The sequence below is a fragment of the Pieris napi genome, chromosome 3 (assembly GCF_905475465.1).
Source record: "Pieris napi chromosome 3, ilPieNapi1.2, whole genome shotgun sequence".
NCBI classification, from domain to species: Eukaryota; Metazoa; Arthropoda; class Insecta; order Lepidoptera; family Pieridae; genus Pieris; species Pieris napi.
This window is the reverse complement of record NC_062236.1, coordinates 5917181-5931966: the sequence shown is the minus strand read 5'-3', so window position 1 is coordinate 5931966 and position 14786 is coordinate 5917181. Positions and strand designations below refer to the sequence as shown.

General features: G+C 33.4%; 3 protein-coding genes across 6 annotated transcripts in view; all 3 read left to right on the top strand.

Annotated features, from left to right (window-relative positions):
- Nucleotides 1-364: 364 nt before the first annotated feature.
- On the top strand, nucleotides 365-8257 carry LOC125063223. Of its 2 annotated transcripts, none has more exons than XM_047669542.1 (7): nucleotides 365-495; nucleotides 1997-2110; nucleotides 3773-3881; nucleotides 4710-4832; nucleotides 7131-7232; nucleotides 7604-7670; nucleotides 8080-8257. In XM_047669542.1, the coding sequence occupies exons 1-7, from the start codon at nucleotides 423-425 to the stop codon at nucleotides 8161-8163; spliced, it is 672 nt and encodes a 223-aa protein (XP_047525498.1). In that variant the 5' UTR covers nucleotides 365-422; the 3' UTR covers nucleotides 8164-8257. The 2 variants fall into 2 exon arrangements, with proteins under 2 accessions (XP_047525498.1, XP_047525499.1); XM_047669543.1 differs by lacking the exon at nucleotides 365-495 and adding an exon at nucleotides 568-708.
- Nucleotides 8258-9577: 1320 nt separating this feature from the next.
- LOC125063224 (huntingtin-interacting protein K) lies at nucleotides 9578-11024 on the top strand. 2 transcript variants are annotated; one of them, XM_047669546.1, is made up of 4 exons: nucleotides 9578-9689; nucleotides 9786-9995; nucleotides 10329-10436; nucleotides 10853-11024. In XM_047669546.1, the coding sequence occupies exons 2-4, from the start codon at nucleotides 9837-9839 to the stop codon at nucleotides 10946-10948; spliced, it is 363 nt and encodes a 120-aa protein (XP_047525502.1). In that variant the 5' UTR covers nucleotides 9578-9689; nucleotides 9786-9836; the 3' UTR covers nucleotides 10949-11024. The 2 variants fall into 2 exon arrangements, with proteins under 2 accessions (XP_047525502.1, XP_047525500.1); XM_047669544.1 differs by having other exon boundaries at nucleotides 9623-9707.
- A 1245-nt stretch (nucleotides 11025-12269) lies between these two features.
- LOC125063222 (protein roadkill) overlaps nucleotides 12270-14786 on the top strand; it is a 34868-nt gene continuing 32351 nt past the window's right edge. For both annotated transcript variants that reach the window (XM_047669540.1, XM_047669541.1), the window contains exon 1: nucleotides 12270-12421. The gene's annotated coding sequence lies outside the window, so the exon portion shown is untranslated. The remainder of the gene's footprint in view (nucleotides 12422-14786) is intronic.

Here is a 14786-nt window from a genome sequence, read left to right as displayed (position 1 = left end):
CGAAATACTTTCAAAACGCGTTTAAGATTTTCCACTTTTAAAGCGATACGGATAGAAAATATCCGAAATATATCTCCGTTCCGTTCTGGGTATATAAATGAGAATTTCATTTTTAGATCACTAGTTTTTGAGGTCGAATCACGTATTCGAAATTCCTTGTGACGTCGGAAAAATCTACATTTATTTTATATGAATGTTTGCTAATAACATTTGTCGACAATTCTTTCTACCGTCAAGGTTATAATACAACCTTTCCGTACAACTTAAATGATATTTGCTTACATTATGTGACGCGAAAACGATAAACTATCGCGACTCAGCCCATCTTTGATAACACTATCAGTATATTTTAGCGCATTAAAACTGTAACGTTCTGTGTTCTTTATAAAATTTCATTATTTATACCCAGAGTATGTAACATAATGTTAGTGTTGTTATTTTGTACATGCATCACTATAACCAGTGCACTACCAGGTGAAACTATAAAAAGTCAAGGTATTGTACATATATTCGCTTTTATATTTTAACTGTCGATTTTGTATATACCTTTAAATTGTGTAGATGTTAATTTTGTGATATGAAAACGTGGAACATTCGTTGTTTATTTATAATTTATTAATAGTACATAAATAGCGATAAATAATTGCCCTGATCTATAAACAGAACCAAACCGAGGTCCAAGCATAAATATGCTTTTACTAATGATAGGTAAATATTTAATTAGCGGACTTCATACACAAACATATCTCAATATTATATCTTACGTTTGTAGCATTTAAAAAATACAAAGGTTCTAAACTCACGCGCATGAATTTCATGTACTAGTTAAAATAGTTTCTTGTTTTGAAAAGTGAGACTCTGTATGACAATGTGGAGTAAGATTGTTGTTCATTTCTTTATATCGCTTTATGATATGCTTAATAAACATATGTTATAAGTTGTTCTTTAGAAAGCAAGTAGTCGTTAGTCTTCTATACAGGACCGATTTTTTAAATTTCCTGTTCTTGGAGATTTCCACATGACAGTCTTTTAATTCAGATACTTTTACAATTAAACACGTTTCTATTTTAGTCCTCTTTTAAGTATCTGTGTGCCCCTTTTTGGCAAAGGAATCCTCCAAATCCCGCCATTCCTATCTGCACCTGCTGATTCTTTAATTTGGTCTATCCACCTTTTAAGTTGTCTTCCTCTTTTTGGATTGCTGTACTCTTGCCCCGCCCATTTCTACTTTAGCTTATTTATTTTTATTGTAAAATCTGTTATCTTAGTTGATTTTCTTAAAGCTGTATTCTTTATTTTGTCTATCTTTTCTTCTCTATCTAATAATCATACACCGTGCCATCAATCTTTGAGACACCTGTAGCTTTGTATGCTGTGCTTCTAACTAATTATGTGCCCTTCATTTATATTCCTTATCAATTTATATTTAAGTAAAATATTTGTAGATTAATTGCCTTTGTTACGTTTTTCATAAAAAAAATGTTTTATACATAATGTATAAAATATTGATGTGTTTTGGGAACAAAAATAATTTCAGAACAAAGAGAATGATAATTTTAAATAATCGTTTTGACTTAGGGCAGTGATAGCCAAATGGTTAAACTTGCAACTTTAACCCTAAAGCTATATGTTTCAAGCTTAAAGATGTATGACACAATAGCTGAACAACTACTAAACGATTCAGATGAAAGTTATAGAATGCAGTTAAACTTTGTTCAGAGGTTGCTTACGCTTGAATTCCAGCGAGTTCTTTTTCAGTGTCGAATCTCAGCATTTGCATTAATCGTCTTTCTTCTCTTAGAACTGATTCGCTGCATGTTGAAATAAATGTATTCAAATGTAATCTTTCTATAAACATAACTCCAACACCGATATTACGAACTTAGCAAATTGCGCTGTTATTAGGCTACTAGGATTGTCGTAGTATCCTATCAGTATATCATTATTACTCAAAAATGTGGGGTTTATCACATTAATATATTTTTTTAAATTTCAGGTGAATGCCCAACATTTTGTGAAGGGTCGGCTTATAAATGTATAAAAGGACAATGTTATTGTGCAAATGGATATGCCCCGAACTATTACCAGACACAATGTGTAAAATGTCCAGGTAAATATATATTATTAACTTAATTTTAGCTTTACACAAGTAGGTACGCTAAAAGAAATCTTGTTCATAGAAATACGATTTCAGTGTATTTCGAATTACGTTATTCAAATAACTGCCCTGCGATTCTGTAACTCACTTCACAACTCACACAGCGGTTTTCGCATCGGCGGTCTCTCTCAAATCAGTCGTGAAGCAGTTATTTTATGATTTGGCATTCTGAAAAGGTGGGAGCTTGTACTTTATGGTTTTTCAGAATGCCAAATCATAAAATGACTGCTTCACGACTGATTTGAGAGAGACCGCCGATGCGAAAACCGCTGTGTGAGTTCGTGAAGTGAGTTACAGAATCGCAGGGCTGGACTTTACGAGTGATTTTAATCAGACTGCCAGCGACCGACAGCAGTGTTAGCACGAAATATCGTGATACCTATGGAAATACTTTATATCCGATAGATAAGTTTTATTAAAGTACGTTTTGATAACACACATATACGATCCTAAAATGAGAATAAAATAGCATATTGTTTACAAGTAAATAAAATCATACTTTGTAAAACATTATTTGGCTTGTTCGTGAAAACAGCGCCTATTCTATTTAATGATTTAAAACAATCTATATGCTTCCTTTACCTATTCGCTAATCGCTCATTAAACTTTAATGCATTATATTATCAATAACTCCTAATTATGCATCAATTGTTATGACTCCTTCACTGTATTTACATATTCACGGAAGTGAACAATATCAATGTAAGAGACGACACACAAATGATACTCAGATTCTTCGGCCACTAAGTCCTTTACATAATGTATTGACATGCTATTAAATCATTCTAGTGGGTTTAGTACGTACAGGTGCTCTTCTCTTTAGCATGCTGATGGTATGAGACGATGTAGCGGGCAGAGGTTTACGCTAAAAAAACACCCTTTGTCGCTATTTCGAACACTGCTTAAAACCACAGCCAGCATCGGAATACTGGGAATTTATATATCGAACGAACGTTTCACAGTCATTTGGATGGAAAAGCTAAATTTTCTTTAATGGATGTGCTTAGCAAGGCAAGACGGTACTTCACCCTAGGCCATCTCTTGCAACTGTATAAAGCGCAAATTCGGCCCAACGGAGTACTGTTTTCACATCTGGGCGGGAGCTTCCCAGCTCCTTACACTTGAGCGTATTCAACGAAGAGTGGTTCGAATCGTCGACGACCAATCTCTTTCCGAGCGGCTTGATCCCTTGGCGTTGCGTAGAGATGTAGGGTCTCTCTGCATGTTCTACCGCATTTACGATGGAGTGCCATGTTCGGATTAATAATAACCTGTAACTCTGTTTCATCATCGGACGTCGAGGCAGAATACGATACTTCTACCCGTATCACCTCGACGTCCATCGTTCCAAATCTGAGCATTATTTAAGGTAGTTTTTGCCGCGCACCAGCACTATGTGGAACCAGCTGTAGTATTTCTAAACAAATGCAACTTAGGGTCCGTCAATAAAAGAGCGTATCAATTACTAAAGTGCCTGAAACGCACTCGCAAGGCCTCTGGCATTGAGAGAGTCCATGGGAGGCGGTATCACTTACCATCAGGTGAGCCTCCTGCCCTGTTCTATAAAAAAGAGAATAACAAGAGTAGATTGAAAGGAAAATGATTGTGTTTCAGGATTAGGAGAGGCCTGCTATGGACCGTGCTGCGGTGATAATATTACTCTGCATTGTTGGCATGGAGTCTGCCAATCATGTTACGGGTCAAACGGAAACTGGGTGTGCAGGTATCTTGTTCATAACTGTTCATGCTAACTCATATAAACCTATAAAAGGAAAAGTAGGAAGGCCAATGTGTTCAAATGATATATATAGCAATGTCAAAAGATACAAAGATAGGTTGTTTGATATTTTTAGTGTTTTACTTCCTAAATTATGTGTACTTCCGTTAATTTTTATTGCGCATAAGTCTAGTCAAATTAATCTTACTATTATACCTTATCTTTTTATTCATTATGTTCAAGGCTCGCATTATCTTCCTAGGCCATTTATATCTAGTATTCGAATATACCAAATATTGTAAAGCGTTGTAAAACGCAATTACTGAATTTTTTGGTAATACGCATGTTGCAATTCTAGCATGTTATCGCTTGTAAGCAAAAGATCTAATAAAACATTTTTTCTTTCATTACTTCACATACTTCTTACCAGATAATAATAATCCAGTGGCACTACAACCCTAACGAGCCTCAGATAGCGTCCGTTTCTTTGATCTTTTTTATTTCAGAGGCAAGTAGGTGATCTGCCCTCTATCTGACACCCGTCATCGATTTTCTAGACATGCCTATTGCCTCACGCTCAGGATACTCCATACGAGCGAGTGTTAGGTACTCACATAGACCGAGAGCCGATTGGTGTACGGCAGGGGACGAACCTACGACCTCAGGCATGAGAGTCGCACGCTAAAGTCACTAGGCCAACACTGCTTACACTTCTTAACGGATTTAAATGTTTATGATAATGAGATCATAAAATTATTATGATATACACCATAATACTTAATTTTACAAGTAGGAGCTTAAAAGATATGTTTTCCTGAGTTATATGTTTTTCAGAGAACCAGTGGATCATATAGTCCTTGTATCTGGTACTCAGATTGTGATGGCTAGTGCGCTGGTGTTGGGAATAATTGCCACCTTCGTGCTCCTTTATAAACTTTGTGCAGCTACTACGATCAGGTGAGATTCATATTTCATGCATTCTTGACAATTATGACCATAACTTAGCCTTTTACATCGGGAGTCGCTAGCTAAGGGGGCGTCCATAAATTACGTGAGGTGTTTAAGGGGGGGAGGGGGTCAAGCCAAATCTCACTTAATCTCACATTGGAGAGAGGGGGGGTCTCGGCAAATATCACGCAATTTTTTTCTGATTGAAAATTTTTTTAGGAAAACGGTTGACCCTAAAGGCCATCTCTGCAACTTCCCGCTAACTCCATACCTAAACGCTCAACATTTCACTTATTTTGTTTTTGAGCTCTTTGAACTCAAAAGTACGAATTCTGCGTTAGGGCCGATTTACATTATCTTAGTGTTTAGGAGAGTATTTTAGTACAAGTTGAAAGGCAAGTTCTTTAGTGCTCTAGTGCGTTGCGAGTGAACGTTTACATTTCTTCCAGTAGAGTATCATTACAGCGCCACAATGAACGCGCAACGACGTCGGCAAATACGCTCCATTCTACGCAAAATACTAACTGTAGTTATGGAACAAATAGAAGACGAGATTTTATTCGAAATAAATAAACTTCTTTTAAGGCAGTGTATGCCGAATGCCTAGCCTGTTTGTTTTAGTATAAATTGTTTTTAACGTTCCACAAACATTCGTGAACAACATATTGAGACAAAAATTTGATGGTTGTATCTTCCGACCATTTAGCCATCTTTAAAAATCAAAAAACACGCACGCGTTTCACGGCACTTGTGCACTCTCCAAAGATTTTACTAAATTACATGTTTACACACAACGAGGGAAGATCTCGGGGGTTGCGCGGGCGCGGGAGAGGTATCACTTGAAACAAAAATAAAAAGCGATTCTATTTTGATTAAACTTCAAAGTCAAGTAGAACCGTACTAAAGCAAGTAGCGTTTACATGTTTCAACTAAAGTACTAAAGCACTCTACTAAACACTAAGATAATGTAAATCGGCCTTTATTTTGAGTTCTCCGAGCTCAAAGAGATATCTCTTTATGCACTATTTTGTGAATTTTCAAACCGCAATAACTTTTGAATAAATGACGGTTTCTTTAAAAAAAAAAATCTGGACTTTAAAGAGCATGACGGAAAGTCATTTGTTCCATTTCTAATACGCCACTGCCTACCGATTCAACCGCTGAATGCCTTCATCAGCACGCCTTATGATCTCTATTGACCAAGTATACGTGATGATTTAGAGAAAAGATGCTGCAGTACATGCGGTATTTACTTTGCATCTAGCTGCAGAGCACAGGCGATCAGCCCACATTGCACCAGCTAAGCAAGCGTGTATGTTCCGCAAAGTGCGACCTTCACGGATTGTCACAAGACGAGCTAATGAGTTACTGTGTGCAAGTGCCAATGGTTTAGAGTGGCTAGATCAGAACGAAGTTGAAGGAGCAGATGTTTTTACTGAAAATCATATGGACATGTTGGTTCCATGTCATATTGATTACTAGTCTTAACTAGTCGTAAATAAAAGCACGAAGCAATTTTTTTTTCTTTTTATAATAACAATCCGACGCGTTTACGTAAGAAACCCACATTTTGAAAAATCTCACGTGAGATTAGGGGAAGGGGGAGGGGGTTGAATAAAATCTCACGACATCTCACCAAGGGGGGAGGGAGGCTCAGAAAATTTTAAAAAACACCTCACGTAATTTATGGACGCCCCCTAATAGGTACATACATTCTACTTGGTGAAATAAGCTACGTTATTTCTTTAAGCCAGTTTCAAAACATTGTATTAATAGATAGATTTTTTAAATCTTTACTGATCGCTCAGCCACTGTCGGATACGCAACTGCTCAAGATGAGAGTCAACCACTATATATCAGCAATTTTGTAAAATGGATTTAATTCGCAAATAATGGAAATGCCAGTGCCTCCCTCATTCAACATTGACCCCAATCTTAAAAGAGTACTTTTATGTTGTCATTGTAGCCACACTATTACAAAATATTGGTATTGGTTTATTAGTAGTGTAGGCATGAATGATCATTCCTATTGTCTTTGAAAAATATAAAGCTTCGTACGATATGAACTTCGGACATTCGTTGTATAATATATATTTTAAAACCGATGTTCATCTGTGATAATGTGCGATGTAGTGGTGAAAGAATTTTTTAAATCGGTCCAATATTTTTGGAGCTTATTCAATGCCTAAAAAATAACAAACAATTAAATCATTCCCCTTTATACTAGTGTAGATGAATATCATTTAAACCATTGAGGATTAAAAGAATACTATGCCTTTGAAAACAAAAATCAATGACCTATTTCAGACCTGTTGGAAGAAGTGTAAATGGGTCAACGGATGGAGGAAGGCTATCCGTCGGAAGCTTACAAATTTACGTCGATGAACGATTACGTGATGCACCCCCAAGGTAAGCTTCTCAAAATTCTAGTGATTAAACAAGAAACTATTTATAGATGCGCACTAGCGCACCTCATTTTAAATATAGTGTTACAAAAATAGACAAACATCAAAAGAACAGTAGAAAAATCTAAATATCAGTTCTGATTACTACCAAGAGATGGCGTTCTAATCTATTAAAATCCAATCATAGTAAATGAGGGCTATATTTATTAGTTTATTACCTAACCAATACTGGACGTAAGGCAAGTTAAAGAGCTCCTGATTATTTTTATCAAGCAATGTTATGTTTCCGACAATTAGTGACAGGCTCTTGTACGTTATTTCAATTATAATAATTAATTGGGATGTTAATATTAATTTTAAAGTATCGTATTTCAGATACACCAGAACAGCGCCTTCAGAGTCGTCAATTTGCCCGGCACCTCATTATCTTAATTCTGGTTTTGTGAGTATTTTAATCAATAAATATTTGTATATAACGATAGTATTAAATAAGCTAAAGTATAATGAATCAAAAAAGTGTGATTTTAAAAACGGAATATTGATTATTACCGTTTTATAACTCAAATGTGAAACCGTGCTATGATAAGACGCGATTGCTATAACTAATTATCATTTTGAAAATTGGAGCCAAATTGGTTTTGATTTAGAAAAATATGTTTACTTTAAAATTAAGCCAAACTATACATTATAAACATTTTTCTGTACGAATGCTTATGTTTTGGACATCTACGAATCTCAAAGAATCTTTCTCTTCAACCAACACATTTAACTGGTTATGGTTTTCGTTTGCATGGAAACGGATGAAAAAAACATTTTAACCCCATTTAAATTTAACGAACAATACTTTGCAGATTCACGACAACAGTCTACCACCGCCTGCTTACACGCCACCCGAGATAAAAGAAGAGAGTCCAAATGGAATAGTTCATATGTGATAAAGTATTGTGATATTGTTGTTCTTTCAAAAATCGATCTTATAAGATACTTATATTAAGTGTAAATATTTTATAAATAAATTTATAAAAATAATTTTTATTTGCCCTCCTCGTAGTAGGTAGAAATAACCCGTAGGTCCGGTAAATATGGAGGATATTCTATTAATTCGAACTCTGAATGAAGCCAACCCAATTCGCAACTCTGGACACGTGCGTGACGATGTCTTGGTGAAACAAAAGATCTTTAGCGAGATTGCCACACCGTATCTTGCGTATTTGCATTTATTTGGATTTGGTTTTATAGCCATGCTGCGTCCATAGTTTTGAATCGAGCAAATTGACTGTCAAGATCTTGTAACAAACCTAAACAGCTTTGTGAAATTCTCAGTCTCGTTTGTTTCTGCGCGTCAGAAAGCATTCTTGGCAGTGCAGAAAGGCAGTGCTGGCACTTTTTAATATTATGGACACTTCCTATAGAAATCTTCATTTCTTCTGCTATAAAACAACAGTAACACGATCTTCGGCCAAGACAATTTAAATCATTTGTTTAGGCACTATCGATGTAGAGCGTCCCGTGCGGGGGTAGTCGTTTATAGAAGTTTGTCCTCGCATGAACTCAGCACACTACCGCGCAACCATAGAATTTGGAAGAGCATGAATTCCTGATGAATTGAATGAATTCCTAATCTGAAGTTTTAATTTACCAAGTAATATTTTTCAAGTAGATGTATTTTTTATTTAAAAAATTACGTTAGGCACCTTAACGTGTTCCTTATTTTAAAAACGCGTTCCGACACGACTCAAACAATTAATGACTTCTATAAAAATAACAAAATAGAATTGATTGGTTTTTTATTATCATTATATTTAAGGCCAGTACTCATTTCTTCAATAAATAGTAATAATCGAATGTACCTATAGCATTATCACCATTTATTGAACAGCCCTCGTAGTCGTTAAAGGTCCTATATGACCATACATCTGTGGGGATAGCAAGTTGTACGCTTCCCCGGGCTCCGGCCTAAAAGTAGGATACTCGACCTTCTATAACGTTTGTAGCCAAAGATTGTAGGTGTCGCTACACATCACTAGTCCGATTTCAAAGAGATTTGATTAAAGGTAGAATTAACGATACCGTCGGTATTGTGGCTGTCATCAATCTCGTTTATACAAAAACAACATCCTTCATGAAGAATTAAAAGTTTTAATTTTGTAGTCGCACCTAAAGTCAAAATATGTATTATCGGTGGAGACACTATAGTGATATATAGATATTTATAGTTTATATATTACGTTTGACGACATTTTTGTGTAGATTGTTCGTTATGTAAATCTAATAACTGAGCTAACTAGAAGGTGGGAACATTATTTATCATCATTTTATCAAATCTCGTCGTCAGTATATAATCTATAATTTTATAAATTGACATCTGTATTCTGTCATGGGGATAGTAGTCTGCACTCTGCACCGCCACCAACTAAATCTGTGACTCTGCAACTGCAGTGTACTGTGCAATAAGCAATTGGCAAGTATCTCAAAAATTGTAATGTATTGTAATTATTAACATTTAACTATTATTTAATGAAAATTTAAATTAAAACTTTTTATTTAACACTTACAGATAATCATATAACCTTGTATTATAATAAAAAGGCGGTAACTATTTATACAAATGGCAGATGAAGAAATTAATGGAGATACCGATGATATCCAGCATGACAAAGATAAAAACCAAAAGAAAACTGCAAAACACGATAGCGGAGTAGCAGATCTAGAAAAAGTTACAGACTATGCAGAAGAAAAAGAAATATCATCTCAAGATATATCGGGTGTACGTATTTAAATTAAATTGGTTATTTAAACTAAAGCAAGGTTATTTTAAATTCATTTAGGCACCACAAATAATATTAACATCAAATTATGTATTCATTATGTTTTAAAGAAACATAATTCAAAGTACTTTTTGGATTACCTTAAATTCTCTTATAGTTGTAATGTATACTATATCTACTTCAAAACCAATTTTAGGCTAAATTATATACATATATTATTCATATTGATGTCTTCTCATATTCTGTAAGTCTGTGATGAACAATGTAATAGTTGTGTTTTTGTATGCTTAAAATATCTAGGATATCAACATATTTTTTGTTTAACTTTCCAGGCCCTTTCATTGATTGGTGATAGAAGAAATAAAGAAGCCGCAGAAAGATTGGAAAAAGAAAAAGAGCTGCAAAAAGTTTCAGTTAAAAAAGAAGATATTGCACTAATTGTATGTAACACATATATTAATATTAGTTAAAGTTAACTTGCTGGATTAAGGAGCCCTATAGGAGACATAAATTTAATGGATTAATAATTTCTATATTAGTTAGTTGAATAAATATGCCAAAATGTCAATTTTATTTTTAAGCCGTAATAAAATTATTAGAATTCCATAACATGGTCTAAGATGAGACTGTATTTAGCTTTATATGGAGCCCACACAATCGCGTTTCACTCAGTGACTTCTAACTAAAACCTTGTAAAATGTCTTGATTTGTGAAGCCACAAGCTATCCCTAGTATGAACTCCAGGTTTATGTAAGCCTTTTTGCATATCTTTATCTATGCGAAGCACAAAACCAAAATCGGCATTAAAATATACTCCCAGATCTTTTATAATATAAGACAAAATTTGCATTTACAGGTAAATGAAATGGAAATCTCAAAGTTTTTAGCAGAGAGAACACTAAGGGAACACAGAGGTGATGTTGTTGCTGCATTAACAACACTTACAAATTAAATTTAAAATAGACTTATCTACACATACATTTTTGTTTTATTCAGTTTTGTTTTAATAAAATATTTTTTGTGATATATATTTATTTTTTAATTTATTATAAAAACAAAAAAAATACCATAAGTGCCTGCAATATATAAACTTGAATTCCCAAAACTTAAGAAAATAGTCTAGATGGTTGAATCCATAAGGTGCTTGATTATAATTAAGTTGTAGAGTTATTCTATATAAAATTTTATTAAGAATGATGAATGTTTATTATAACACTTCCAAAATTTTTAATTCAAACCAGTAAGTCCTGAGACAAGCCTGTTCAATTAAACAAACTCATCAGCTTATTAGTACAGATATATTATTATGTTCCAAAGCAAAAGGTATTGTGGCCAATTGTGAGGAAACTAGGAACATGTGGGCAACTAAACATTTTCAATTTGCTGTACCGCAGAGTACTTTTTTATAATGCTATTAAAACCAATTTACTCAAACTAGCTGTAGTCTAGTTGCTGTGGAGTTCTCAATCTAAAAATAACAAACTAATCAGTGTTAGTGGTTAAGCGTGTCACTCTCAACCCAGAGGTCATGCATTTGTACCCTGTACACCAAATACCAATCGATTTTTGTTTCTTATTGGGCAGATTGACCTTGCTCTCACGGTCCAAGCATACTCTATGGTACACCGTACAATCGGTGAAATAAACATATTGTGTCGAAGCACAAGTATTTAATGATCCCTTGTTGCTTGTATAGATATTAGATAACAGAGCCAGACGTGTAACTGCCCTGCCTAAGTTTTTCCTCCCCCTCCACTGCATCACGCTCTTATATGGGGGCTTGAAGATAGTAATCATCATGTCAGTGTAAAAAAATAAACGATAGAAATACCTAATATTTAAATAACGTTATGGGCTGTGGCGCCAGCTGTTGTTCACTTGGCTAACTAAATAATTCCTATTTCCTACGCTAAAGTCTGTAACCGCCCCTATATTTTGTAGCCAAAGTACAAAAGGGCCGGTCAAAAAGTTCGCGGAATAACAGGGAAGGGTAATTAAATGAAACATTAAACTATTTTTCCTTTTCAATGTATTCTCTCTTCACCCTAATACATTTATCAGATCTATCAAATAACTTATTAATACCGTCGAAAAGAAAAAGATTTATCTTGGCCGTCAAACATACTAAAAAAAATACATTTTATATTTAATTACTACTTAATATTGTAAAAAATCCGCAAAAGTCTTCCAGGAACTAGAGAGTTATCTGTAGTTAAAAAACAATCATTGAATCTAATTGCATTGAATCTGTGACTGGTTACTGTCTAGTCTGTGGCTGACGTTTCGAATTGTGTGTGTTTTCTACGTTTATTTTATTTTTTCTAATTAAACCAACTTAACTTCCACTCTCTTATTTATTTATAAATTTTATTAATTTGGCTTATTTAGTGAAAATTGCTCCAAAATATCCTGCACCTTCACGGCGGTAAGTAAATTTTATAAATGTCAATCTATCCATGAACACCCAACTGCTGATCGTATGCATGCCTATATTAAATAGTAGTATGGCCTTGGCGTTTTTTTACTAAAATTTACAAATTTAACAACTTTTTTTTAACCCAGACAGCATCGTTCATAGGTTAGTTTTACTCTTTTATAGAGTAAACAGTGAAAAAAGCTAATACCATATAGCCTAGAATTTATTTACCGACATAATTTAGATAATTTGTGTTGGTAGCTATGCTAGACTTGATGTTCATTTCTTTTTAGCTTAAAGATCCCTGAACTCTCATAAGTTAATTGTACCAATTAAATATATATTTAGTTATAAATATGTATTATAAAACTTATATTGAATAAGTTTATGGTTAAATATAGACTAACAAATATTAAATGTAAAGTTAGAAATGAATGTGCAAATTTAATGTATCCATTTTACTTAAATATTATTATACTTACTGTAATTGTCCATCTTGTGAAAATACTGCATATTATCCTAATTATATTATGAAGAATTATACTTTACTATTTTTTTATATGAGACCAAAGTGCACCAGGGTATGGTTTGTGAACTCAGATTCCACACTTAAACAATCAATAGGTCCGTTGTGTGTAGATGCACCAGAGTAAAGATATTTATTAAAAAACTTAAAGGCGTTTTATTTATATTTATTGTTATTTGTAAAACACTTGTATTGCCACTGCCAATGAGCAAGTTAATTATTCAGAGCTGAGACTTAGTATTAACTATCACTCGCATATATCAAATATGTTTTTGATAGACAGGCGTCATACTTAGCACGAAGTTGTTATTCTGAATCTTAGCCTAAGACTATTGCCTTTTACTAGCTGACTTATATATATATTATATCACAGGAAAGATATCTTTTATATTTGTGTTTAGCTATATCTGTGGGTATTATAATAAAGTTTTGTGAGTGAATTCCAAATAAAAAATGAATTATGATTAAGCCACATACATGTACAAGTTTTATTTCATGGATAAAACCTGGTGGGATAAGATAACTTATAAGCCAACTTATAAGGTAGTTTGATGGTGGGACTCTGATATCAAATTTATTTTAATATTAAAATAATCTTTATTTTTCAGTATTTATTATGGTTTTGATACTAAATTTATTTTGATTAATTTAATTAACATAATATTATATTACAAGATGTATATCTTTGCGCAATGTCTCCTAAAAACCAAAAGTAGACATTCTCAAATCTTTATAATAAATGTATTAGATGAGAGAACAGTTTCATACCTTATACCTATACTAAAATATTGTTAAACTCAAAACCGTAGAAGAGAAATTTGCCTTAAGCCATTATTTATTGATAGAAATGCTTATGTTAGAAAAAAGATGTACCTCTTATTCATAAAAGTTAAATTAGTCTAATCACAGTGTTTTAACTAAATTAATCTTTTGTCTCCTTTTGTCAAATTGTGTTTATCTTGTGATGAAAAGAGACTAATGTGTACATTAATTAAAATGGTACAATTTAATTAATGGACACATTACTGATTTATTTGTAAGGTGGTTAGAATACATATAAAACTGATGAGTTCTCATTTGAAAATTTTGTCAAGATAAAATATTGTCACTGGAGTATAGATAGTTTATTGCACATAATTTAGTTTGTATGTTAGTGTAGTTCTTTGCTTTTTAACCTTTAAATTGTGTACAAGATAATATTTTTTTTTTAAAGCTACATGTCTCATTTTTAATTATTAATTGTAGATGTCAATTGTAAAAATCTATTTATAACTAGCTGACCTGGCGAACATCGTACCGCCTAACAGTCGATTCTTAATTTTTTTTAAATACTTATTCTGCTATTCGGGACACCGGTCTAGCTAGTAAGATAAAAAAAACAAAAGTTGATAATACAACAAATACATTATGTCAAAAAATAAAAATTTACCTTCCCGGAACCCCTCCACTAACACTTGAACTTTATAATATGGTATTAAAGTTCAAATTGCCTTTAAATATTATTACGAATATCTTGTATGGGAATATAGAAAAGTGATGTTTTTAGACTTTTTCACTCAATTTTTTTAATTTTGCTCTCCGTAAGAACCATCCTCGTACTTCAAGGAATATTATAAAAAAAGAATCAGACAAATCGGTCAAGCCGTTTTCATGTTATGTCGTGACAATGGAAAACGGGTTTTATTTTTATATATATAGATAATTATAATGTTCTATATTATTACCCAGAAAATTTCCTACACAATCACCTTGCTCATTCGTTATTCGGATTGTAATTGCTTAGGTCGAAGGATATTTCCGGGAACAAGGCCTTGAATAACTTTGTCCCAAGGACTGAGGGTGCGCGTT

Coding starts and splice junctions, on each gene's coding strand:
- LOC125063224 (XM_047669546.1), top strand. CDS start 9,837: ATGGCAGATGAAGAAATTAATGGAGATACCGATGATATCCAGCATGAC. Junction 9,996..10,328: donor CATCTCAAGATATATCGGGT/GTACGTATTTAA, acceptor TTAACTTTCCAG/GCCCTTTCATTGATTGGTGA. Junction 10,437..10,852: donor AAGAAGATATTGCACTAATT/GTATGTAACACA, acceptor TTGCATTTACAG/GTAAATGAAATGGAAATCTC.
- LOC125063223 (XM_047669542.1), top strand. CDS start 423: ATGTTAGTGTTGTTATTTTGTACATGCATCACTATAACCAGTGCACTA. Junction 4,833..7,130: donor TGTGCAGCTACTACGATCAG/GTGAGATTCATA, acceptor GACCTATTTCAG/ACCTGTTGGAAGAAGTGTAA. Junction 7,233..7,603: donor TTACGTGATGCACCCCCAAG/GTAAGCTTCTCA, acceptor ATCGTATTTCAG/ATACACCAGAACAGCGCCTT.